The sequence below is a fragment of the Panthera pardus genome, unplaced genomic scaffold, assembly GCF_024362965.1.
Source record: "Panthera pardus isolate Hobbes unplaced genomic scaffold, ASM2436296v1 HiC_scaffold_15, whole genome shotgun sequence".
Lineage (NCBI taxonomy): Eukaryota > Metazoa > Chordata > Mammalia > Carnivora > Felidae > Panthera > Panthera pardus.
Genome location: NW_026526710.1, coordinates 38,945,061 through 38,970,395, shown reverse-complemented (window position 1 = coordinate 38,970,395; position 25,335 = coordinate 38,945,061). Strand labels below are relative to the sequence as shown.

The following is a 25,335-nucleotide window of genomic DNA, read 5'->3' as shown; positions in this document are numbered from 1 at the left end:
TAGATGGTAGTTAACACTTATGGTGAGCATAGCATAATGTATAGAGAGGTGTTGAATCACTATGTGTATACCTGACATTAATGTTAACATTGTGTGTCAATTAAAATAAAATTAAAAAGAAACCCTCAGTTTGTGGACAGTTATATCGAAGAATAAGAAATGTAATCCTTTGGAGTACTAGAATAGAGATGCTTACTTGGACCACATTATTTTGACCTGTAATACTGTTTTTATTGGAATGTGCTTTGGATTTATACAGTTTCTCTCAAGGTGCATTATGAGAAACTGTCCTATGAAACTTGTGTTAAAAATTTTATTTACATTTATAAATTCTTGACTATTTTAAACATTCAGAATACTATAGAAACTTAACATACTCTTGTTTACCACCCAAATTTGAAAAAAAAAAACAAAACATTTTATTGAATTCAGGTCTTTTAAAATAAGAAAAGTATGTTACAGATACAGGAAAAGACCTTATCTCCCTCTTCTTTCCATTCACCTCTCTTCCCAGAGTTAAAATGAGTTTGTGAAGTTGGTGTGGATCTTTCCTTTTTTGTTTTTATGATTTCACTATTTATGTATATCCATAAAGAATACTTAGCACTGTTTGTGTTTTAAATGTTTACATAAATGCTAGCATAGTTTGTGTATATATGTGTGTGGTTTTTGTTTTTCTTTTGTTTTGTTTTTTGCTAACTTGGTTTTGTGCAAGTTGAAAGCACTTTTAGGTTGTTTCTCTTCTTTTCACCAATACCACTGATGCAATCACTTTCACAGAGTGATCAGGAATGTGGTAATTATGTTAGTTCATGACATAGTTGAGTGCCTGCTATGTCCAAGATTTTGTGCTAGGCTCCAGAAGACAAATGTGTTCTGCCTTTAAAGAATTTACATTGTAGCAGTCACTTAAGAGATTTCTCTTTATTCATAAGCACTAAGAATTGTGGCAGCTTTGTTCAACCATCACAGCAGCTTTTGGTTAATGACATAATAGCCTTTGGTTAACACTGCCTCTTTGTTAGTCAGAGGAGAGCTTCATAAAATTATCACTATAGTCTACGCTATGGTTTCTATTATTATCTACATATTACAGGTGAGGGGAATGAGACTTAGGAATTTAAGTAACTTTTACCTGAGTGACATTTAAGTGGTAGAGCTAGGATTTAAACTGAGATTGTCTGGGGCGCCTGGGTGGCTCAGTCGGTTGAGCGCCGACTTCGGCTCAGGTCACGATCTCGCGGTCTGTGAGTTCGAGCCCCGCATCGGGCCCCTGTGCTAGCAGCTCAGAGCCCGGAGCCTGTTTCAATTCTGTGTCTCCCTCTCTCTGACTCTCCCCCATTCATGCTCTGTCTCTCTCTGTCTCAAAAATAAATAAACGTTTAAAAAAAATTTTTTTATTAAACTGAGATTGTCTGGTTTCAGAATGTAGCCATTTTATACTTGGGGAGGAAGGAGAATATAAAAACAAACCCTGTATCATATGAAATCTTTTTCTATGGCTGCTTGTAATTTTGATGTCAGTTTCAGCAGTACTGAGAAATGATGATGTTTGATAGGGCTTCTCTGAATTCTTTGGGCTGAATTTAAATTATTTGAACTTTATGAATTTTAAAGCCCAATTATTTTGTGATTCTTTTTTTAAGCCAGTAACTTCCTAAATTCCTTCCTATTTAATGGAGATTAATTAGTCATTGCTCTTGTTTTTAATTTTTCTGCTTTGTCAGTGATAAAACTTGTTCACTTTTTCAAAAATATTCAAAATAATGTTACATAGTTGAGTGTAATAATCACAATACAGATACAGCCAATGTTGGATAGAGCTTGGAATATTATTTTCTTTTGGTAGTTATTATCACCTTTGATAGTGTTCTGATTTAGGGGATTTTGGGAATACAAAAATGAATAGAATATCTTTGCTCTTAAGAGTTATAGAAGCTTGGGGTGCCTGGGTGGCTCAGTCGGTTAAGCGTCCGACTTCGGCTCAGGTCGTGATCTCGCAGTCCATGAGTTCGAGCCCCGTGTCGGGCTCTGTGCTGACAGCTCAGAGCCTGGAGCCTGTTTCAGATTCTGTGTCTCCCTCTGTCTCTGACCCTCCCCTGTTCATGCTCTGTCTCTCTGTCTCAAAAATAAATAAACGTTAAAAAAAAAGTTGTAGAAGATGAATCAAAAACAACCAATTGAAAATAGTAATAAGGACATGAAAGAGGTAGAGGTGAAGAAGATGGAAAATTATTCCAAACTTGGGAAAAGGGCATGGAGAAACTTGGCAAAGCTTCATAGAAGAGGTTAATATTTAAGTAATGGGTTGAATTTATACAGAGGGAGAGGTTCTAGATTAGCATTATCCAGTAGAAGTGTAATGTGAACCACATGATTTAAAATTTTCTGGTAGCCACGTTAAAAAAGAATGATAAACTGGTAAGATTAAAGTATTTTATTTAACCTGTCATATAGAAATACTTTCATTTCAGCATATAATTTTATAAGTAGACCTATTTTACTTTTTTGTAATAAGTCTTAAAAATCTGTGCTTTATATTGACAGTATAATCTCAAATCAGTCATACTAACTACATTTTAAGTGCTCAATAGTCAGGTGAGGTAGTGGCTACTCTATTGGACAGTGCAGGTTTAGATGGATGAAACAGAAAAAGTATAGAACCAAAATATATCTGTGGGATTTGCAAGTTCTTCGGTGTAGCATGAAGGGGAATAATGGGAGCTGATGCGGAGAGGGTGGTTGTGGGAGAGATCATGAAGAGACTCTTAAAGCATATCAGTGTGAATTACCCCAACTATGAAGTATTATCTTAAATTTTCTTAGTATGCATTCACTGAAAGTGTCTTGGGATGAGTCCCAAAGATTGATATGAAAGCAAGTAGTAACAATTTGAATGTTGTATGTTCAGAATTTCAGTCTGTGTTTGGAATCCAAGCTTCAAAACAATCCCGTGGGAAATACCTCTACTGTTTCAGCTTCACTCAATCAAGCAAAAGTTGATACAGGAGAGAATAAATTTCCAGGTAAAACTTTGAAACTATCATTTGGTTTTCTCAGTGTTCAGAGATATTTTTGTCAGTATGATAGGAAACAATATTGACTACCAAATAGGCCAGTTAAATCCTTCTGAACCATATTGCATATGTTTTTCAAATGTGTAATTATCACCATTCTTTTTTTGTTTTTTAAAAATCTTTATCACCATTCTTCGGGGCAGAATTGCTTCTCTTTCTTACCTTGTTTAAAGTACTTAAGTATGGGGGCACCTGGGTGGCTTAGTCAGTTGAGTGTCCAACTCTTGGTTTTGGCTTAAGTCATGATCTTAGGGTCATGGGATTGAACTCTGCATTGGGCTCTGCGCTGAGTGTGAAGCCTGCTTGAGATTCTCTCTCTCCCTGCTGTATCTGCCTCTCTCCCTTGCTCATGCTCTCTCTCTAAAATAAAGAAAAAACAAAGTACTTAAATATGACTCTTTGACTTGCTACCAGAAGGTCTTTGTCTTAAATCTTTTATTTTGTTTGTAACTTACTTTCTGGAGAAGTATGTCTTAATGAATTGCCTAAGTTAGTGGTAGAAGCTTATTTCTCAAATACAGCTGATTATTTGTGCGTTTCCACTTCAGATTCTTATCTTCAATCCTGAGTTACTCAGTTTTCCATCTTAGTGATTTTGTTTTTGAAAGGATTTAACAAATGCTGCAGGGGCGCCTGACTGGCTCAGTTGGTAGAGCTTACTTAAAAAATAAAAAATTAAATAGATTCTGCAATTTGTGCAGTTATACCATACAAAGATTTTTTTCGTAACCTTGAAAACATCCTTGACAGTACATTATTTGAGCTGTTGGGTGAAGATTTGCTCACCATTATCAGATGAAGCACAAGGGCATATGGAAAGAAATTCCAAATTCCTCATTCTTGTTTCTCTCTGCTAAAGGAAATACTTAGAGTGGTATACTGAAGTCAGATAATTTCTTCTATTACGTATTATTTAAACTTTTCGTGGAGGAAGGGAAAGCACAATATAAATATGAGAAATGCAGTTATTTTTTAGAAAATAAAATGAATTATTGCGTTATTTATTAATATTAAAACTTCAGAAACTATAATTTTAAAAATTACAGTATAATATACAGTTTTATATTAGTTTCAGGTGTATAATACAATGATTCAGCAATTCTGTACATTACTCAGTGCTCATGATAAGTATACTCTTAATCTCCTTCACCTATTTCATCCATCCCTCACTCATCTCCTTTCTGGTAACCACCAGTTCTCTATATTTAAGAGTATTTGTTTCTTTTTTCCTTTGTTTTGTTTCTTAAATTCTTTCGTATGAGTGAGATCATATAGTACTCTATTTGTCTTTCTCTGACTGACTTATTTCACTTAGCATTGTACACTCTAGCTCCATCCATGTTGCAAATGACAAGATTTCATTCTTTTTGATGGCTGAGTAATATTCCATTGTATATATGCCACATTTTTAATCCATTCATCCATCAATGGACACTTGAGTTGCTTCCATAATTAGGCTATTATAGATAATTCTGCAATAAACATCTTTTTAAATTAGCATTTTGTATTCTTTGGTAAATACCTAGTAGTGGAATGACTGGATCATATGGTAATTCTATTTTTTATTTTTTGAGGAACCTCCATACTGTTTTTTACCGTAGCTACACCAATTTGTATTCCCACCTGTCATGCACGAGGGTTTCTTTTTCTCCACATTCTTTTTTTTTTTTTAATTTTTTTTTTAATGTTTATTTATTTTTGAGACAGAGACAGAGCATGACTGGGGGAGGGGCAGAGAGAGAGGGAGACACAGAATCGGAAGCAGGCTCCAGGCTCTGAGCCATCAGCCCAGAGCCTGACGTGGGGCTCGAACTCACGAACCGTGAGATCGTGACCTGAGCTGAAGTTGGACGCTCAACCGACTGAGCCACCCAGGCGCCCCTTTTTCTCCACATTCTTGCCAACACTTACTGTTTCTTGTGAGACTTCAGGGTTTTTTTAAACGAAGAGGTGTTCCCATTTATTTCCATGTAGAGATTATATAATTATACGGGCATTTATACAATTTCCTATGTTGTTCAGTGCTAGTAACTGGTGAAACTAGAGGCAAACTGTTAATCTACCATTGGATTTCTTTGTGACTCTGTAGAACTTTTATACTTCTGAAGAGTAATTTCTAGGAAGGGGGCCTAATTTTATCAAATGGTTTCATTAAAAAGAAAACATTTAGAGTTGCCTGGGTGGCTCAGCTGGTTAAATGTACGACTCTTGATTTCTGCTCAGGTAATGATCTCACGGTGTGTGAGATTGAGCCCCAACATGGGCTGACAGCATGGAGCCTGCTTGGGATTCTCTCTCTCCCTCTCTCACTCTTTGCCTATCCCCTTTCACATGCTCTCTCTCTCTCTCAAAATAAGTAAATAAACTTAAAAAAATAAAACATTTAGTGTATTCTTTTTTCTTCGTAATGATTTGCAACTATTAGATGGAGAGCTAGTACAAAGCTTAAGGTTTAACTCATCTTCTTGATTAAATTACAGGTTCAACTCCCAAACAACACACTATACTCAGTAACCAAACATCTAAGACCAGTGATAACAGGTAAGACATTAGTTTAATACAAGAGTAAATATAGGAACAATTGAAAGATAAACTGAGGCTTTTACAGTTTTTGTTTATTTGAAAATCAATTCAAATTGGGCAGCATTCAGTGTGGCAGATAGAAAGGAGCTGTAACATGAAAGACTTATAGGCAGAAAGGAGTGGGATTAAGGAAAGTTATAACTGGTGGAAAAAATGGGTTGATTATTGCAAAGTTACTTTCCTTTAGGGGGAATGGCAGATTATCATTAGGGCAAATTATCTAACTAGTGCTGATTAAATGATTCCTGATTGACTGGTTAAAGATTCCATTTCTATAAGAGCCAAAACTAAGTCTTGATTTGGTAATGTGGGGCTTAGCATAAGCAACTACATTTTGGACCTGTTGCCTTGTTTTTAACAGAACTTTAGGATTTTATACTTCCAACTTTTGAGTTTGGGATATTTTTCCTTAAAAAGTTGTGCTAATAATCTGGTTTTTCACGTAGAAAGAAAATTATTTTCATAAGTAGTATTCATTTCATTTTACTTTTTCTGTGCCTATACATATGTTTTATAGTTTTTTTTCCCCCTTAGGGTAATATGGGCATCTTTTCTACCTTAATTACCTCATTCTTTTAAATCTGCATTAAATTTCATTGTGTGAATATTCCATTGTTTATTTAACAGTTCTCTACTTCATAGACATTTTGGTTGTTTCTTATTTCTGTCCAAAAAAGTTCTTTAATAAACATATGCATCTTTGCCCGTTTGTATTACTATATCTAGGATAAATTAATAGCTATGGGAATTATCCTGCATTGCCATATTTTTGTCTGATGTGTGTCTTTTTATACTTTCAGCAACAGTATTTTGAGAATTCACTTTTCTGCAAACCCTTGAAGTACTGGTATTATCAACATGTAAAAGTGTTTTAAGCGTTTTAGAAGCACTTGGTTCTGTCTTTAATGTCAAAATTAAATTAAATCTGACTTACTTTGCTTTACAGATTACTAAAAAACAGTATTTAGGACAAATTGTACTGACTCAGATGGCTAAAACTATGAAAAACTTGAAACTTACTCAAACTATAGTACAGCAGTTTTTTGTTTATTTGTTGAAAATCAGTAATTTTCTTGGGTGTTCTCCCCTTGATTTTTAAAATGTTATTTATACCCCCCTTGGAATTGAGATTTGTGAGTGTCGTATAGAGAAAGTTTTTTTTTTTATTTTTAGTGCTTTGAAGTGGTAATAGCTCTATAACATTTAATAGTGTGATTTTTTTTTTTTTTTTTTTTTTTTTTTTTAAAGGGAGACACCACCAAATCATTCTTGGCCTAAGTGTAATTCCCATTTGGAGATAACAATTCCAAAGGACTTGAAACTAAAAGAAGCAGAGAAAGTTGATGAAAAACAGTTGATCATAGTAAGTATCCAACTTGACCTTTTTGGTGAAGTGTTGTTATAATCACCTTTCTTATGCACATTGTTAAAGAATAAATTCATTGCTTTTTTTTCAAAGAGGCTTGTCACCATAAATCGTCATTATGGAAATATTCCTGGTATCATTAGAAATCCCCCAACTTGAACCCCAGTAGTGAGTTCCTCCTATAACAAATAAAAAATATCCATACTCTTAGTTTTATTTACAACAGATTGATACTTTATATTTGTTACTTTTTTAAAAAAATTTTTATTTATTTTTGAGAGAGAGAGAGAGAGACAGACACAGAATCTGAAGCAGGCTCCAGGTTCTAAGCTGTCAGCACAGAGCCTGATGCAGGAGTCAAACCCACAAACCGTGAGATCATGACCTAAGCCAAAGTCAGGTGTTTAATGGACTGAGCCACTCAGGAGCCCCAGATCTGTTACTTTCTTTAATATGTCGTTTGATGTACTTTGTTTTAGTAGTTGGTTTAAATATTAAAATAACATGGAGCTTAATACATAAAATGATTTTAAATATCTGTATTTTAGTGTATATTATAATTTTTAAACTGTGTTTTACAGGAAGATAAACCAGTAGTTAATTTGAAATAGAACTTAAATACAGTTTGGTGACAAGTTGAAAAAGAGATATTTTGATTGATGAAAAAACCTAATTTGAGTAAGCGAGCACACTATAAAAAAAAATGAAGGAACCCAAAATAATAGGAAAATTTAATGTATTTCCAGTCAACATTATCAGTAGGATTAGGTGGAGTAGACTATTGATTCTAACTTTAATATAGGAGAATAACTTTGTAAGAATTGTCTGCAAATTTTTGGGAAAGGTTAATCGGGAAAGTTTCATTAGAGTTAATAATGTTTCTGTTGTTAAATCAGTATGGTAGTGAAACAGGATTAGACTAGTAGAATATAGAGCAGCACTGTCCAATATGGTGGCCACATGTAGCTGTTGAATATTTGAAATGTGGCTCATTAGAATTGAGATATGTTGTAAGTGTAAACATAGTTACTGCATTTTAAAGACTAGTATAAAAAAGGGAATGTAAAGTATTTCACTGATAAGTTTTTTTTCTATTTAGTACATGTTGAAGTTAAAGTATTTGGGATATGTTTTGTTGAATAAAATACTAAAATTAGTTTCACCTGTTTTTGCATTCTTTAACATGGCTACTGGAAAATTTAAAATTTGTGGATTGCATTTCTATTCAGTTCTGGTCTAGAGTTGATGAGGATGATGATGTTAATGGTCAGGATAGCAGCTAAATCATTGTTCCATGTACTCCACTCATATTAACTTAGTTAGGCCTCAGTTTTTAAAGTATGAGGTAGGTACTACTATTATCTCCCATTTACCAATTAGGAAACCAAGGAAGAAAAGTTTGCTCAATACTATGAAAACTGCTTGGTTGCAGAGATATTTGTACACTGGTATACATCATTCATCATAGCCAAAGGGTGAAAGCAACCTAAGTGTCCATCAAGGATGAATGGATGAACAAAATGTGTATACATACAATGGAATATGATTCAGCCTTAAAAAAAGAAATTCTGACATGCTACAACATGGTTGAACCTTGAGGACATTAAGCTAAGTGAAATAAGTTAGTCACAGAAAGACAAATACTGTAAGATTTCACTGCTGTGAGTGTCTAGAGTACTTACAGAGACAGTAGAATGGTGGTTTCTAGGAGCTGGGAAGGAAGGTAGATTGGGGACCAATTGTTTAATTGGTTTAGAGTTTCAGTTTTGCAAGATGAAAAGACTTTTGAAGATTGGTTACAGAACAATGTGAATATAATAAAACTACTGAGCTGTACACTTAAAAGTCATTAAGATAGTAGGGATGCCTAGGTGGCTCAACTGGTTGAGTGTCTGACCCTTGATTTCAGGTGGGACAACGTGGGATTGAGCCCCGCATTGGGCTCTGTGCTGAGCGTGGAGCCTGCTTGAGATTCTCTCTGTCCCTCTCTACTCCTGTCCCCCATTTGTGTATTCCCCTCTCTCTCAGATTAAAAAAATAAATTAAGATGGCAAATATTGTTATATATATATTTTTTGCCACAGTTATAAAAAATTTTTTTTTTAAAGATTTATTTACTTATTTATTTTTGTAGAGAGAGAGAGTGAGCAGGAGAGAGGGGCAGAGGCAGAAGAGAGAGAATCCTAAGCAGGCTCCACACTTACTACGGTGCCCCCACACAGGGCTTGATCCCATGATGCTGGGATCACAACCTGCGCTGAAATCGAGAGTCATACAGTCATGCAACTGAGCCACCAAGATACCCCTACTTGATCCTAGTTCTAAGATACTAGAGATGCTGTTATCTTAGATCTTTTTTTTTTTTTTTTTTTTTTTTTTAGTAATTCAAATTGTACAGTTTTAGAATAGAAAAGAGTAAAGGGATTATTAGTTTATTATTCTTAAATTTAGATCATATTGCTGAAAATTTCTTGTTGAATAAGGACAAGAAAGAAAACATTTTGTAAACAGTTACGGTTCTATAGCACAAGTGAATTACTGGAGAATGGATGATTGTACTTGTACTTAGTTAATATGAAAAAAATTTATAAATTACTGTTAATAATTTTTAATAATTAACTGTTTTAATAGAAAAATTAATATTACCTTTTCTCATGAGTTTTTGGTAACATCAAAATATTCTTTTTAATATTTATAAACTAGAATAAAACCATTAAAGAGAACATACTTTTAAGACATTAAAAAAGGAGTCTGTGAAACACAGACTAAGCTTTAACAGTGTAATTATTGCAGATATAAAAATACATCTTCATTCTCATTTATAGAGTATTTCCTGTTGAGGGCTTTAGGACTAAGATAGTAGTGTTAAAAGATACTTCTGAGTTCTTCTTAGTTGCTATTAAATGCTGTGGAGTGAGTGGTCAGATTACTAAAATTAAGGATTTAATAAAATTACACATTAGATTTCACAGTTTAACATCTTACTTGTTAATCAACACTGAACATTATTCATTGTAGATTAAATACTTCTCACTTGATGTTCCCGTTATAGCTTTAGAAGCTGAATTACTCCTTTGGGAGGGAAAAACCTTTTGTTTGTTTTTTATAAATAGGATGCAGGACAAAAAAGATTTGGAGCAGTTTCCTGTAATGTTTGTGGCATGCTCTACACAGCTTCAAATCCAGAAGATGAAACACAGCATCTGCTCTTCCACAACCAATTTATAAGTGCTGTAAAATATGTGGTAAGTGAAATTCATGAGTTCTAAAATGCAGATAATTAGGTCAGCATCTTAAAGACATGAATTGCCAAATTTAAGTCACTGACAAATTTTTTAGGAAATAATAATATATACAAAACCCTGGTAGTATGTATACTGGCTTATTTTAAAACAAAGCTGAACATAAAACCAGCTAACTTTATTCTGGCTGGCTTGTGTTGTGGGATTTTTTTTAATTTAAGGTACATATTTAAAGTAGTTATTATACCTCATCTCTTCTAACAAATAATGCTATTCAATTTGAGTATTTAAAAATTTTTCTTTAGTGATTATTATTAACTGTTGATAAGCCTTTTTAATATTCATAATAGCTTGGCACAAGTTTTTATTTGAGGACTGATAGTGATATATATTATACCAAATAGATGGTTTTGGAATTTTTATTTACCTTCTTTTCGCTATCATGAGAGTTTTTCTTTATAAAATTAAAAAAAAATTCTTAAAGGTTAAGATCTCAGAATTTGTTGTATACTTAAAAAAAAAATCCCACAAAGCAAGTACATTTTAGTATATGTATTTTAGTGTATGTGTATTTGAGACACGATGGGTATTATTTAACAGTTTCTGGAAATTGCAAAGTTTTAATCATTTTGAACCATTTCAGATATCTTGTGAAATTAGTAATTTAATGTAATTGCCGTTTACCTATATCTGAAATGGAATCTATTTTTTTCCTATACATGTTACCTTCAGTACTGTACACTCACATTAATAAGACCTCCAGGATATCTGAACTGAGATCACCAATTCATTTCATATGGATTTTTACATAAGCAACAGATGTTGGATTTTTTAAAAGATCTTTATTGGCTTCAGTTAAATTCTTACCCTTATCTTTGGTTCAAGGGTTCATGTTGTTTCATTTATCCAATTAATTCTAGGCAAGATACGTAGAGTTTTCTTATCTTTTCTTTTTTTTTTCTTTTTGGGGTCTTTACTGTGGTGATTCTTTATATTCCTTATTTTATCTGCTATTGCCACACATACCCCCTTCTGTCACTTAACTAAATGCAGTATGAACTGTGTGGACGTGGAGTATCTATAGCTAGATACTGATTTATTGTTTGAAATTTGTACTTTCCAATTTTACTATATTAATGCTCTTACAACTTGAGAAAAATAGTTCTATCAGATAGCTAAAGTATAGAATACTATGGGGCAAAAACATTTCATTTAATATACATAAGTCTCATAGAAGTTCTCATTTTACATCATCTGATTCTTGTAATCGCTTTTGTAAAATTGTAAGAAGATTAGGTTTAAAAGACTTAATTCCTCATCTTAAGGGAACTTCTTAATTTCTGAGAGAAAAAGTAGTTAATCAGGAAATACGCACTCTGCTCTTCCACAGTACTGAGGGAAGCTGGTTTATGGAACAAGGTGTAGTCATTACCTTCTAAACAAATTCTGGCTCTTGAAAAGCTATCAAGCCATGTAGCAACTTAGGGAAGATTGATTCCTACCCCAGCCCTACCCCTCCTCCCACCCCACCACTTTGATGGGACAGAGCTATGGGTTATTTTATTATTTTTGAAATAAGCTCAAGAGAAGGAATTGAGTTTAGCAGTTGGCCGACCTTTGCTAACATCAAGATCAATATTTTTCTTTTGCTGTTTTCAAATGCAGATTATACATAATCTAAGACTATAGAAACTCCTCCAAAACATTGTAGCATTCTTATGTAGTGTATGGCGAGAGGATAAAAACATACATGTTATGTTGAAGATGTTCTGCTGTGATCACAGCTCTCGATTTTGGATTGGGACATTAAACATTTATTGGGCACCTAGTATGGTGCTTTGCATTATTGTACACTTATGGGGCAGCTAGTGTTGGCTAGTGTTGTGTTTTTGCATCAAGCACTTTTTTTTCCTTTTTAAAAATTGAGTTATAATTGAAGTTTAATCACTTTTTAAGTGTTTGAGAAAACATCTGTTTTTTTTTTTTAATACTGATTTTATCTGTTTATGTTTCCTGGAGAGAAGCACATAGAAAGAAGTCATTTGGTGTTCTGGCTTTAATTAACTTTAAATGACAATATTTGGGGACTGGAAATAAAGTTTTGTTCTACTTAAGACCATTTGAAAATAGAATAAGTTAGACCCAATGAGAGTTTTACTTTTTAAATTTTAATCAAATGTTTTTAAGGAAATAAATAGCTTTTCCTTTGGATAAAAATTTTCTCTTAGATATGGTAATAATCTGTGACAGTTAAGAATGGCTAAAGACCTTTACAAAAGATCAAAATGATATTTAAATTATTTAGTTATCATAGAAATTGATGCCCAAAGAGCCTTATTTTTTTTATTTTTTTTTTTTGGTTGGCAAAAATATTTTCTTTTTCTTTATCCTTTTTGGTTTGGGGGTAGGGGAAAGAATGATGATGCTCTCTATTCCGTACCCCATCTGCCTCATGGATACCATGTGAGGAAATTCTTTTTATCTAACTTATTATAAGCTGTTTAGGAAGGAACTTGTTAATGCTTCAGGGGGAGCCTGGACTCTGGTTTACATTTAGAAACACTTCAATTTCCCTTGTTGAACTGAGGTACTCTTTACTAAAGGTGTGAAAAGAAAGCGGGAAAAATTCTTCCCAGAGCAGTGAGCAATGTTGCCAGGCCTGGAGCCTATCCAAAACTCAGTTATATTTTGAACTTTAAGTAATGTATTTGGGTTCTTTGCAGAGAAATTTCTAACTTAATCCTTTTGTCCTCTATCCTTCCTTATCTCCTTTGAATTAATTAACACCTGACTGAATAAATGCTCTGTGGAGGGTTCTACTCTCGGAGGTATAGGATATGCCCTTGCCTTCAAGGTTAGGAGCAAAACCTGAAAGAAATGAAAAGTTAGCAAGAGATTTATGTAACTACTAAAGCAGTAAGTCAATACTAATTATTTAAATTCAGTTATAAATTAGCTTTGCAGTTCAGAAGTGATAATTTGGTAAAGCAGTGATCAGAAGAGGGGTTTGTTTTCATCGGTGAGGAAAAATTAAGACTTGAAATTTTTTTTTAAATGGACAAAAGGAGGTCATCTGTGATTGATGGCATAGTATAGCCAATGAGAAATCTTAACATCTGTGTGGGGAATAATGAATAATTTTTGTTTGTTTGTTTTTACTGAATCAGATTTTTGTAGGTAGTAAGATTAGAAAAATGCATCAAATCAGATTGTGATACTTTGATTTTGATGCCCTTTGGCCTTTTTTCTTTCTGTTCTTTCAGATGTTGAAGAATTTTGAGAATTGTGAATGATACAGTTAAGTTTACATAATGATCAAATAATATTTTGATAGAATGTAGGGAGAGAAATAATATTTTAGTGACATATAAGGAGAGAGTAGTATGTGTATGTGGTGTGTGTGGTGTTGGATTATTAGGGCATTCGTAGAAAAGGGGAAAATCGATGATCAGAACAACTGAAGGAAGATTTGACAGATTTCTGATTGGCTACAGAGCCACACTCTCCAGCATTGTAATACTAAACCATCAAAGTAAAAATGTTGTTCCTCTTCATGGGAGGGGATAAAAGGTACAGCAAAGGGAATAATAATGAATGGTATTGTAATAGTGTATGGTGACAGATAATAGCTACATTTGTGAAACTTGCATAATGTATAGAATGTATAGAATCATTGCACCTGGGTGGCTCAGTCACTTCATAAGGTAAGCCCTGTATCGGGCTCTGTGCTGACAGTTCGGAACCTGCTTGGGATGCTATCTCTCCTTCTCTTTCTGCCTCTCCCCTGCTCACGTGCACTCTCTCTCAAATAAATAAACTTAAAAAAATAGTTGTTAAAAATTACCCAGTAACTCTTGCTGAGTCTTTAATTTTTTTATGTGAAATTTGAATACATATTTATTTCTATATACTTTTTCTGTATTCCTTTTGAAGGTGATTAGGAAAGAGGACACTGGGTGTTAAAGAGAAGTAAATAGAGCAGGAATAGAGATTTTTAAATCTTGGGAATGGAAAAGGAATCTGAAGCAAAGTAGCACTGGCCCTTAGAACTGTACTGTGGCATCACTGGAATAGGGAGCAGGTATATTTGTAGGAGGGACTGAGAGGTCAGAGAATGGTCTGAGTTTCGTTGAGTGTCTCTGCTTAAAGATAAGGCTATATATCAAGTTTGTTTCTCTCTTCTCTGATCCTGATTTTTAATTTTTCTACTTTGTTGCATCTTTTTAAAAAAACATTTTTTAAATGTTTATTTATTTTTGAGAGACAGAGAGAGAGAGACAGAGTGTGAGCAGGGGAGCGGCAGAGAGAGAGAGGTAGACACAGAATCGGAAACAGGCTCTAGGCTCTGAGCTGTCAGAACAGAGCCTGATGCAGGGCTCAAACTCACGAACCATGAGATCATGACCTGAGCCGAAGTTGGATGCTAAACTGATTGAGCCACCCAGGTGCCTCCTACTTTGTTGCATCTTAAATACTTAGAGTATTGTGGTATATAAATATAGGATGGGAGCGGGACTTCCAAATCTTAGAAAATAATTTTGCTTTGGAATGGAAGGCCACATAGTCCGATGTGGGACTTGATCCCACGACCCCGGGATCATGACCTGAGCCGAAATCAAGAGTCAGACGCTCAACTGAGCCACCCAGGCGCCCCCAGTTTTTCAGTTTTTAAAAAGAACTTATAAACTCTCAGGAGGGAGAATTTATAATGTATCTAGTGGCAAACATTTCTTTAATCTGTTCTTCTCTACTTTTCCCTATTTCCGGAAGTGGTGCCACCCTGTAACTCATTTCCTTAAACTGAAAACTTCCGAATAATCCTTCAGTTTTCTTTTTGCACTTCTTATACTCAACCCATTAGTAAATTCCACCTTCAAAATAGATTCCAAATCCTCCCACTCTGTCATGTCCATTGCTTCCTCTCAAAACCAAGCTGTCATCATTTGACCACTTGTGTAATGCTTTCCTAACTGGTTTCCCAGCTTCCAGTTTTGTTTCCCTACAGTCTTTCTCTATGGTGCCTACAGCCATCTTTTAAAACTTAAATCTTCAACTGGGGACATGAAATATATTGTGATATATTTGATACAAGTTAGGCAAAATAAAACTAGCAGTAATGTACCTCAAAATGTAAAAAGTAGTCCAAATTTGAATTCATTGTAGCAATTAAAGATTTGTTAACTAGGATTGCATATAGAATTATATACCTAATTAAATTTAGGTGCTAAAGTGGTTCATTCCTCATTTAGAAAAATAGTGAAAATAATTTAACTCTCTTTCTTACCATTTGTAAGACATTATTATGGATCATCATATACCAGTGAATTTTCTTCAGTTTGTATTTAAAATTCTCCATGAGATATATTCTACTTTATGCATATGAAGATAATTCTAATCCTTCTCTCACAGGATATACGTACATCTTTGGGAGTTTCATTTTCTCTATTGAAATCTTTTTCACATAGTTTGTCCATCTTGTCCTTTAAAATCTTTAACATATTTATTACGGAAATTTTAAAGTTCTTCTATTTTTTAATTTTTCTTTTAGGTTTATTTATTTATTTTTAGAGAGAGAGCACGAGCAGGGGAGGGAACGAGAAAAGGGGATGGAGAGAATCCCAAGCAGTGCAGAGCCCCACGCAGGGTCTAAATGCACAAACCGCTAGATCATGACCCAAGCTGAAACCAAGAGTTGGACGCTTAACTGACTGAACCACCCAGGTGTCCTAAAATTTTAAAGTTTTTCTAATTCACATATGTGGGTCATCACTGAACCTGTTTCTATTGACTTTTTTCTTCTTGATTTTGGAATATCATTTCCTAATTCTGTTTATGGTCTTTTTTTTTTTTTTAATAGACTATTTTTTTTTTAAGCTCCATTTTAGGTTTATAATGAAATTGAGCAGAAAGTACAGAGACTTCCCATATATTAACCCCCACCCCATGTGTTCAGTATCCTCACACCAGTATGTTTGTTAAAATTGATGAACCTACACTGACACACCATTATTCAAAGTCCATAGTTTTTATTAGAGTTCACTCTTGGTGGTGTACATTCCTTGAGTTCTGAAAAATGTCTAATGACCTGTATCTACCACTATAGTATCATAGAGAATATTTTCACTGCCCTGAAAATCCTCTGTTCTCTTCCTTTTTTATCCTTGCCTTCCTACTAACCCTTGGCAATTGCTGATCTTTTTTTACTGTCTTCATAGTTTTACCTTTTCCAGAATACTGTACAGTTGGAATCATACAGTATTTGTTTTTTTTCATACTGAGTTCTTTCACTTAGTAATGTGCGCTTAAAGTTACTCCATATCTTTTCATGGCTTGATATAACTCATTTCTTTTTAAAAAGTGCTGAATAGTATTCCATTGTCTGCATGTACCATAGTTAATTTATCCATTCATCTACTGAAGGATATCTTGATTGCTTCCAAGTTGTGGCAGTTATGAATAAAGTTGCTATAAACATCCATGTACAGGTGCAGGCTTTTGTGTGGAAGTAAGTTTTCAACTCCTTTTCATAAATACTGAGTGTGATTGCTGGATTGTATGGTAAGAGTAAGTTTAGTTTTGTGAGACTGCCAAACTGTTTTCCACATTGGCTCTACTATTCCCACCAGCAATGAATGAGATTCCTTATTGCTCCACGTCCTTGCCAGAGTGTGGTATTGTCATTTTTCTGGGTTTTGGCCATTCTAATAGGTGTGTAGTGGTATCTTGTTTTCATTTGCATTTCCTAAATGACTTATGATGTGGAGCATTTTTCATATGCTTATTTGCCATCTCTATATCTTCGTTGGTAAGGTGTTTGTTCAGGTCTTTGGCCCACTTTTAGTTGGGTGTTTTTTTTTTCTTGTTGTTTTAAGAATTCTTTGTATCTTTTTGGATAGCAGCCCTTATCAGCTACTCATTTATATTATTTTCTCCTAGTCAGTGGCTTGTCTTCTTATGCTCTTCATGGTGTCTTTTGCAGAGCAGAAGGTTTTAATTTTAATTTTAATCAAGTGCAGCTTATCAATTCTTTCTCCCATGGATTGTGCCTTTGATGTTGTATCTAAAAAGACATTGCCGCATGGAAGGTTATCTGGATTTCTTCTTTGTTATTTTCTAGGAGTTTTACAGTTTTGCTTTTTACATTTAGGTCTGTGATCCATTTTGAGTTAATTTTTGTGAAGGGTTTGAAGTATGGTATCTAGATCCTTTTTTTTTTTTTTTTTTTTTTTTGCATGTGGCTGTCCAATCATTCCAGCAACATTTGTTGAAAAGACTGTCTTGTCCCTGTTGTTGCTATTTTATCAAACATCAGTTGACTATATTTATGTAGGTTTATTTTAGGACTCTCTGTTCTGTTTCACTGATGTATTTGTTTCTTTTTTCACCAGTATCAGACTGTCTTGATTACTGTAGCTTTATAGTAAGTCTTCTTTTTTTTTAATGTTTTATTTATTTATTTATTTATTTTTTTAAATTTTTTTAACGTTTTATTTATTTTTGAGACAGAGAGAGACAGAGCATGAACGGGGGAGGGGCAGAGAGAGAGGGAGACACAGAACCGGAAGCAGGCTCCAGGCTCCGAGCCATCAGCCCAGAGCCCGACGCGGGGCTTGAACCCACGGACCGCGAGATCGTGACCTGAGCCGAAGTCGGACGCTTAACCGACTGAGCCACCCAGGCGCCCCTAATGTTTTATTTATTTTTGAGAGAGAAGGAGAGAGACAGTGTGAATGGGGGAGGGGCAGAGAGAGAGGGAGATACAGAATCCAAAGCAGGCTCCATGCTCTGAGCTGACAGCGCAGAGCCCAGTGTGGGGCTTGAACCTGCGAACTGTGAGATCATGACCCGAGCTGAAGTCGGACGCTTAACCGACTGAGCCACCCAGGCGCCCCTGTAGTAAGTCTTCTTTTTAATGATTGATTTTTTTTTTTCCGAAAGTTTATTTTCAAATGTACAATAGAATCTAAGAAACATTTCATTCTAACTGTAGATAGCAACAGCTGGTATGAAAAGGAATCCAGATGTTTAAACAGGGATAGAAATAAGTATCACCATTGCCACAGACACAAGGAACAGCTTACTTTTTGCCAGATTTCTTAATTCCACCTGTGGCCAGGAGACCCCTCCCCACGGCCTTTGCTTTAGCTCCTTGAGTTTCTTCTACTCCTCTTTCTGTTTGAATGCCTCATCTCATCCATCTCCTTGACCTGCTTCAGGGACTGACTTCATGCCACCTTCATGGCTGGACATGGTGCCTGCCGCTCCTTTCCCAGACTGCCACTGGAAGGGGTCTGGATGTCAGGTAGCGTCAGTCTTCTGACTATTCCTCTCCTTCAGTATCGTGTTGGCTGTTCTACCCTTTTTGCTTTTTCATATAAATTTTAGAATCATTTTGTCAGTATCCATAAAATAACTTGATGAGGTTTTTGATTGAGATTACATTGAATATGTAGATCAAATCAGGAAGAACTGACCTCTTGATGGTATTTAGCTTTCCTGTCTGATCTCAAAATTTTTTTATACACTGCATTGGAATTTCTGCAGTTTTCCAGCAGTTTTTTTTTTATACTTTATGCCTTGGGTAACTATCAAATGTAACTGAATTTTGACAGAGCTAATTTTAATTTTAATTTACTTTCATTTCTGAAGACTTATGATTTGAAAAGAGATGGGTTTAAAAATTAATTATTTCAATACATAATAATTCTTAAACTTGGCTGTTGAAATGTTTTTTCAAATTGCTTTTGTACTTATTTTTAAAATTTTTATTGAAACACAACATGTAATCGCTTCTCGGCCTGTTGGCTAAGATCAAGTGAAATACAACATGTAAAAAAAAGTACACAAATAATGAATACACAGCTTAATATGGTGTTTTGACAAAGTCAACACCCATATGACAAGAAACATTACTGGCATCTCAAGCCCCTTTGTGCCCCTGTTGCATTCACTCCTTTTCCTTACCTTAGGTCTAACTGATATGCTGACTAGATTTGTTTTGCATTATTTTTCACTTCTGTTTTTTTTTTTTAATGTTTATTTATTTTGAGAGAAAGCATATGCACATGTGAGCAGGGGAGGTACAGAGAGAGAATCCCAAGCAGGCTCTGCGCTGTCTGCACAGAGCCTGACAGAGCTTGATCCCATGAACCGTGAGATCATAACCTGAGCTGAAATCAGGAGTTGGATGCTTGACTGACTGAGCTACCCAGGCACCCCTATTTTTCACTTCTAAATAAATGATGCTTGAACAAGCCTTAGGCCATTGATAGTGTTTTGGCGATGGGTGGTTTGAATTTTCTAAAATAAAAAGTTTAATACAACACACACATACACTAATGAATGCCCATGTACTTATCATCCAGTGTTAATAATTAACAATTCACGGACAGTCTTCTTTCATCCAGCCTTCTAAGTTATTTTGAAACGAACCCCAGGTGTCACATTATCATTTTGATAGATATTTTTAAATCTGTATTTCTAAAAGATGAAAAGATGACTATTTTTACCATAAAAGTTCTTTTTTTTTTAAGTTTGTGTATTTTGAGAGAGAGCACACATGAATGGGAGAGGAGCAGAGAGAGAATCCCAAGCAGGCTCCGCACTACCAGCACAGGGCCCATCTCAGGGCTGGAACCCATGAACCGTGAGATCATGACCTGAGCTGAAGTCACGAGCTGGGTACTTAAACAACCAAGCTACCTAGGCACCTCACCATAGAAGTAATTTAAAGAATATACCTACACCTTTTTTTAATTAAAAAAAATTTAAAAAAAATTTTAATGTTTTATTTATTTTTGAGAGAGAGAGAGAGAGAGAGCGAGCAGGGGGAGGGGCAGAGAGAAAGGGAGACAGAGGATCTGAAGCAGGCTCTGTGCTGACAGCAGAGCCTGATGCAGGGCTTGAATCCATGAGCTGTGAAATCATGATCAGAATCAAAGTCGGATGCTTAATGGACTGAGCCACCCAGGCGCCCAAAGATAACTACACCTTTAAAGAAAAATCAGTTAATTCCTTACTCTCAGAGATTCCCTTAGAGTTCAAAGCTCTCCAAATATAATTCTCTATACTGTTTATTTGTTTGAATTAAGATCCATATATTGGCATTCGTTGGCATGTCCCTTAAGTCTCCTTTAATCTGAAGGTTCTCCCTGTCTTTTTTTCTTGCAATATTGGTAATCTTTTCAAAAGCTGGTTGTTGTTTTTATTTCTCAAAGTATTTTTTTCATGGGTATTCTCCTTCAGCCTTTTTATGAATGTGATTAGTGTGAGGTTTAAAAATTGGGGTATAATTTACATACAGTTAAATGCACAGATCTTGGTGAATTTTGGTAATTGTATAGATCAGTGTTTCCACCACTTAATGTATATTGTTTTCAGTTAATACCCTTTTTAAATGGAAAGAGAGGAGAAATCCTTTTCATTCTTTAGATTCTAAAGTTTAGAGTAAGTACAGTGGCAAGGAACAAAAAATAATCATTGATTGCTATTAGGAATATAAAGCTTTTTGCTTTTCACAGCCAGATAGGTGAATTAAGAAAATTTGGGGTTTGGAAAATATTACTTGCTACCAGAGGGATATATGTAACATTTTAGAGCTAAAGGTGAGAAGTGTAAATGCACTGGGTTGGAATTTGCATCTTCGTGGAAAGCTGTGGCTGTTTGGTTATTCCTGTAAATTGTATGCACCCTTCCCCCACAACCTTCACCTCTGCCTCAGTTTCAGGCAACAGACAATCTCTAAACTTTTTAAAGTCAGGAGGATCATGTGGTTATTAACTCCAGGAAAGAGATAACTACAGTTGAGGCATATAAATGTCTTAAGTATGTTATTTGACAGACATTAGCCTACTTGGTTCTTTCATCTGTCTGTGGTTTGAATTTATTGTTTATTTAACTTTGGGGACTTTATTAATCAACTTGTGTTTTCTTAGAGTAGGGCACTGATCTTAGTTTGATATCATTATTAAGGTAGAATAGAAGTTACTGAGTGGCTACTCTGTGTGAGGAATTATCTTAAATACAACTCTCTTAATAAGCAACTAAGTGATGGAGGTGATGACAGCCATTTTGTACATAGCCTGGATCTGGAAACAGAGAATTTGTGATTTGTACAAGTTATATAGCTAGTAACTACTAAGAACAGGGCTTTAAACCCTGAACTTTTACTCCAAAACCTTTGAACAGTTTTCACTAAAATACACTGTCTTCATGAGTATTAGAAACCTGAGAAATAGTAACTCTGCCCTTTGCAAATGCTTGCTGCTTATATGTATGTGAAGAAACAGTCATATATAAAACAAAATTTTGTCAAATCCAATTGTGATAGAATTTCTGCATGAATGTGCAAGTCTCAAATTGTTTCAGGAGAAAGTTTTACACTAAAAAGTCAGTAAAACAAAATAATTTGTCTAGTGTTTATGGTGCAATATAATGACATTAGACCGATATTTTTGTTTTAAAGGTAATAGGTAAATTGATCAGATTTTCTTTAGATAATTCAGCTCAGGATATGACTTTTTTAGAAGTGGGGGTTACTTAAATTTTCTAGTTCTTCATTGAATTTATAGTTTAACTTTTAAGATGAAAAGTCTGTTTTCATTTTATGGAAAGTGGATATATTTTAAAAAGCTTTTCCTAACTTAACATAGTAATATAAATTTGTTTTAAAAGAGGTAATGTCTTTTATACTCCTTAAAAATTGTTTACCTAAATTCAGATTTAATTTCTATTTTGAAAAAAAAAAATGACTTCTGTGTCTATTGTTTCTGCTCCTTTTCAAATCTTGAGAACCTTTTAACCAATCATAATTACAATCAACTGAATTTTACTTTATCTTTGGGTGCTCTGTTTTTTAAACAAATTCTCATTTTAAATACTTCAAATTGTTACATTTACCAAGCTTATTACTAGACTTTTTGTCCCTAAGATCCTGCCCCTCTCCTAAAAAGCCATTCTAAATTTTTTAACAGAAAATCAGCTTCCTTTCAAACTTGCCATAGTATTAAAAAAAATGTAGTTGTCTTTTTCTTGGTTTTATTGAGCTTTCATAGTCTTAAAAGATTTCAGAAGATCATGGTTTTCTCTAATAGAAGTACATACTGCTTCTTGAAAGTTTTTTTTGTTTGTTTTTGTTTTTATTTTTGTTTTTTAAATGTAAAGTTGATTGGGTAAGGCAAATGGAACAACCAGTTAAGCTCATTCCTTCTGTACTTATTATTAACTTCAAAGCTCCTAGTTTTAACCTCTGGTTCAGTCCCATCTTACTAGATTTAAGTGGTTTTTGTTTTGTTTTTTTTTTCATGCAGGTTCTGCTCATTAATCACCACGAGTGTGGATCTGAAGAAGAGTTTATTACCTCTCTTTTTTTGAGTATGTTTAACTTCAGATACACACAACGTAGCTTCTCCTTCCCTATTAGATTCTTAGAAGGTAGTTATATTTTTATAGTCTCCTTCTTGTGACTTTGATAGTTGTGATCAATAAGAATAAAAACTATTCCTTACTACATACTGGGCTACTGCATGCAAATCAGTTCATTTAAAACCTCCTGGAGGTCTTTGGCATGCCAGACATAAAACCATGAGTGTTTGTTTGTGGAGGTAACCATGTTCCAAAGGAATTTAAGAGTTCTTTTATCAAGAAACTGGGAGAGTTATCTTTCAGGCTCTGGGAATCACTTATTTTAAGGGGCTTGCTTTTGGTGTGTGATTTTCAAAATTAATTTAAAATGGGAAATGGTAAATTAAAAATATTCTTGTGGTATTAGATTTTTGAGTGAGTAGTATAGAGAAGTTAGCTTGCATTTTACCTATTGTATGCTTAACAAAATAGCTGATTGTATCATGTAAACATTAATGAGAATATTTTTCCATGTTTGCAACTTTTAGACACAGCAATATATTTTTCTTCTTGTACATGAATATGATAAATGAAATATGGTAACAAAATTCATTCATGTTTTTTATATCTAGGGTTGGAAAAAAGAAAGAATTCTGGCTGAATATCCTGATGGCAGGATAATAATGGTTCTTCCTGAAGACCCAAAGTATGCTCTGAAAAAGGTAAATTTTCAGTGAAATTTCGTGTAGAATGGATAATGTAATTTTGTAGCCACTTTTAACAGGGTAATAATGCATTATTGGCATAGCATATTTAAACACCAATTCTGAAAACAAGCAATAAGCATTTAAAGAATAAAGAATACAACCCAACTGAAAAATTATGCTTTAAACTTGTAATGGGTTTGGGATATGTGAAATAAATTTTTAGTGAATTGATTACTGTCCCATATTATCAGTAAATTGAGTGATGATATAATAGGCATGCTAGTTTATGATGCCACATAAGTGACTTCAAGAATCAGAATTATAATTAAAATGTGAATAACTTTGAAAATTAAAATGAACAATTTTAAAGTTTCATGTTGAGAGTAAGTTTTTATTTTTATTATTTTTATTTTTTGAAGTTTATTTATTTTGAGGGAGAGAGAGCGAGCAGGGGAGGGGCAGAGAGAGAGAAAAGGAGGGAGAGAATCCCAAGCAGGCTCTGTGCTGTCAGCGTGGAGCCCAATGTGGGTCTCGACCTCATGAACTGTGAGATCATGATATGAGCCAAAATCAAGAGTCAGATGCTTTACTGACCAAACCACCCAGGCACCCTGAGAGTAAATTTTTAAATAAAAGCTTATTGCAGAAGAGGATATAATAGTAGTAATTCTGAGATTAAGCATGAGGTAATCATATAATGTTAAGAGAAAAAAAGATATATTCTGATTTATAGTTATAATGTAGAAAACTTAAAAAGATCCTCTTATCTAGTGTGAACCAGGTTTTACTCCAACTTAGAGTTCCATACTTTGAAGGTTTGGAGAAATAAACCAGAGAGGTAATGAAGTCTGGAATCATTCTATTACATCAAGTATCTTTTTTTTTTTTTTTTTTTTTCCAATTTCCACATGCGTTTTCAGAAGTACTTTGTAATGTACAGCAATGGGTCCAGTTGTCTATATGTAAATCTTAATTTCACTGAGCTATGTCCAGAATGTCTAGAAAATGCAAGAAAAATGATTTATTTATGCTTATTTTTAGATTAACAATTGGACCTCTTTAAATTTAGGATAACTTAACCAATAGCTCAGTTGGTTAAGCGTCTGACTTCGGCTCAGGTCATGGTCTCGCGGTTTGTGAGTTTGAACCCCACATCAGGCTCTTCGCTGACCACACAGAGCCTGGAGCCTGCTTTGGAGTCTCTGTCTCCCTCTCTCTGTCCCTCCCCTGCTCACACTCTGTCTCTCTCTCTCTCTCTCAAAAATAAATACCTATTAAAAACAATTTTTTTTTTTAAATTTAGGATAACTTCACTTGAAAGGGAGGTTGAAAGAAACATTTTAACCCTATAATTTGAAAATATAGCTAACATTCTACTTTATCTTACTGTTTTTGACTTCAGATAACCCTGTATTATCTATGACGGGACAATCTCAGATAACCAAATAAGCCCCCATACTACACCACTGCCTAATAATATAGACAATAGCATTTAGAATGACACATAACTATGCCCCCTGTCTTATATTTTGAAACATTGATCCTTGTCATAAAAACAAATATTTGTTAGTTAATATTGGATTAGTGATTGACTAAATGTAAATTATGTAGTTTTTGGAATTCCAGCCATTACCGTTTGGAAATGAACAGTTGCTACACCACCACATGTGGCATTTGGACTTTTCTTAACTAAGAATATTAAGTAAATAAGAACATCCTCGTTTTAGTTTCTCAGGACAGAATCTTAGTAACAATGCAGTATGTTACTAGTTAATATCCCATAATGGGTTAAAAATGAAAATCTAAGGAATTGTGAGTCATTTGCCTTTAGGAACTGAAATATGAGTTGTATTATGGGCTCCTGTTCTAGGATTAAAAGGACTTGAGTTTTCATCCCTGAATAAAGGATTTATTACATGGTATTCTACATGTCAGAGGTATGAAGACTTAATGCTCTTAGGGGTTATTTTCATTTTAAACTTAGTAACACAAATGAGTATTTGTTGGACTGATTATTT

At 34.3% G+C, this 25,335-nt stretch overlaps 1 protein-coding gene across 5 annotated transcripts in view; it reads left to right on the top strand.

Annotated features, from left to right (window-relative positions):
- ESCO1 (establishment of sister chromatid cohesion N-acetyltransferase 1) overlaps positions 1-25,335 on the top strand; it is a 74,404-nt gene that overhangs the window by 39,260 nt on the left and 9,809 nt on the right. For 4 of the 5 annotated variants that reach the window (XM_019418324.2, XM_019418322.2, XM_019418323.2 and 1 more), the window contains 5 exons: positions 2,912-3,026; positions 5,558-5,618; positions 6,909-7,023; positions 10,140-10,271; positions 23,243-23,332. In XM_019418324.2, the coding sequence (XP_019273869.1) occupies positions 2,912-3,026; positions 5,558-5,618; positions 6,909-7,023; positions 10,140-10,271; positions 23,243-23,332 (513 nt within the window). Of the gene's footprint in view, positions 1-2,911; positions 3,027-5,557; positions 5,619-6,908; positions 7,024-10,139; positions 10,272-22,576; positions 22,701-23,242; positions 23,333-25,335 lie in introns of all 5 variants that reach the window. The other variant, XR_002072113.2, reaches the window with a different exon arrangement.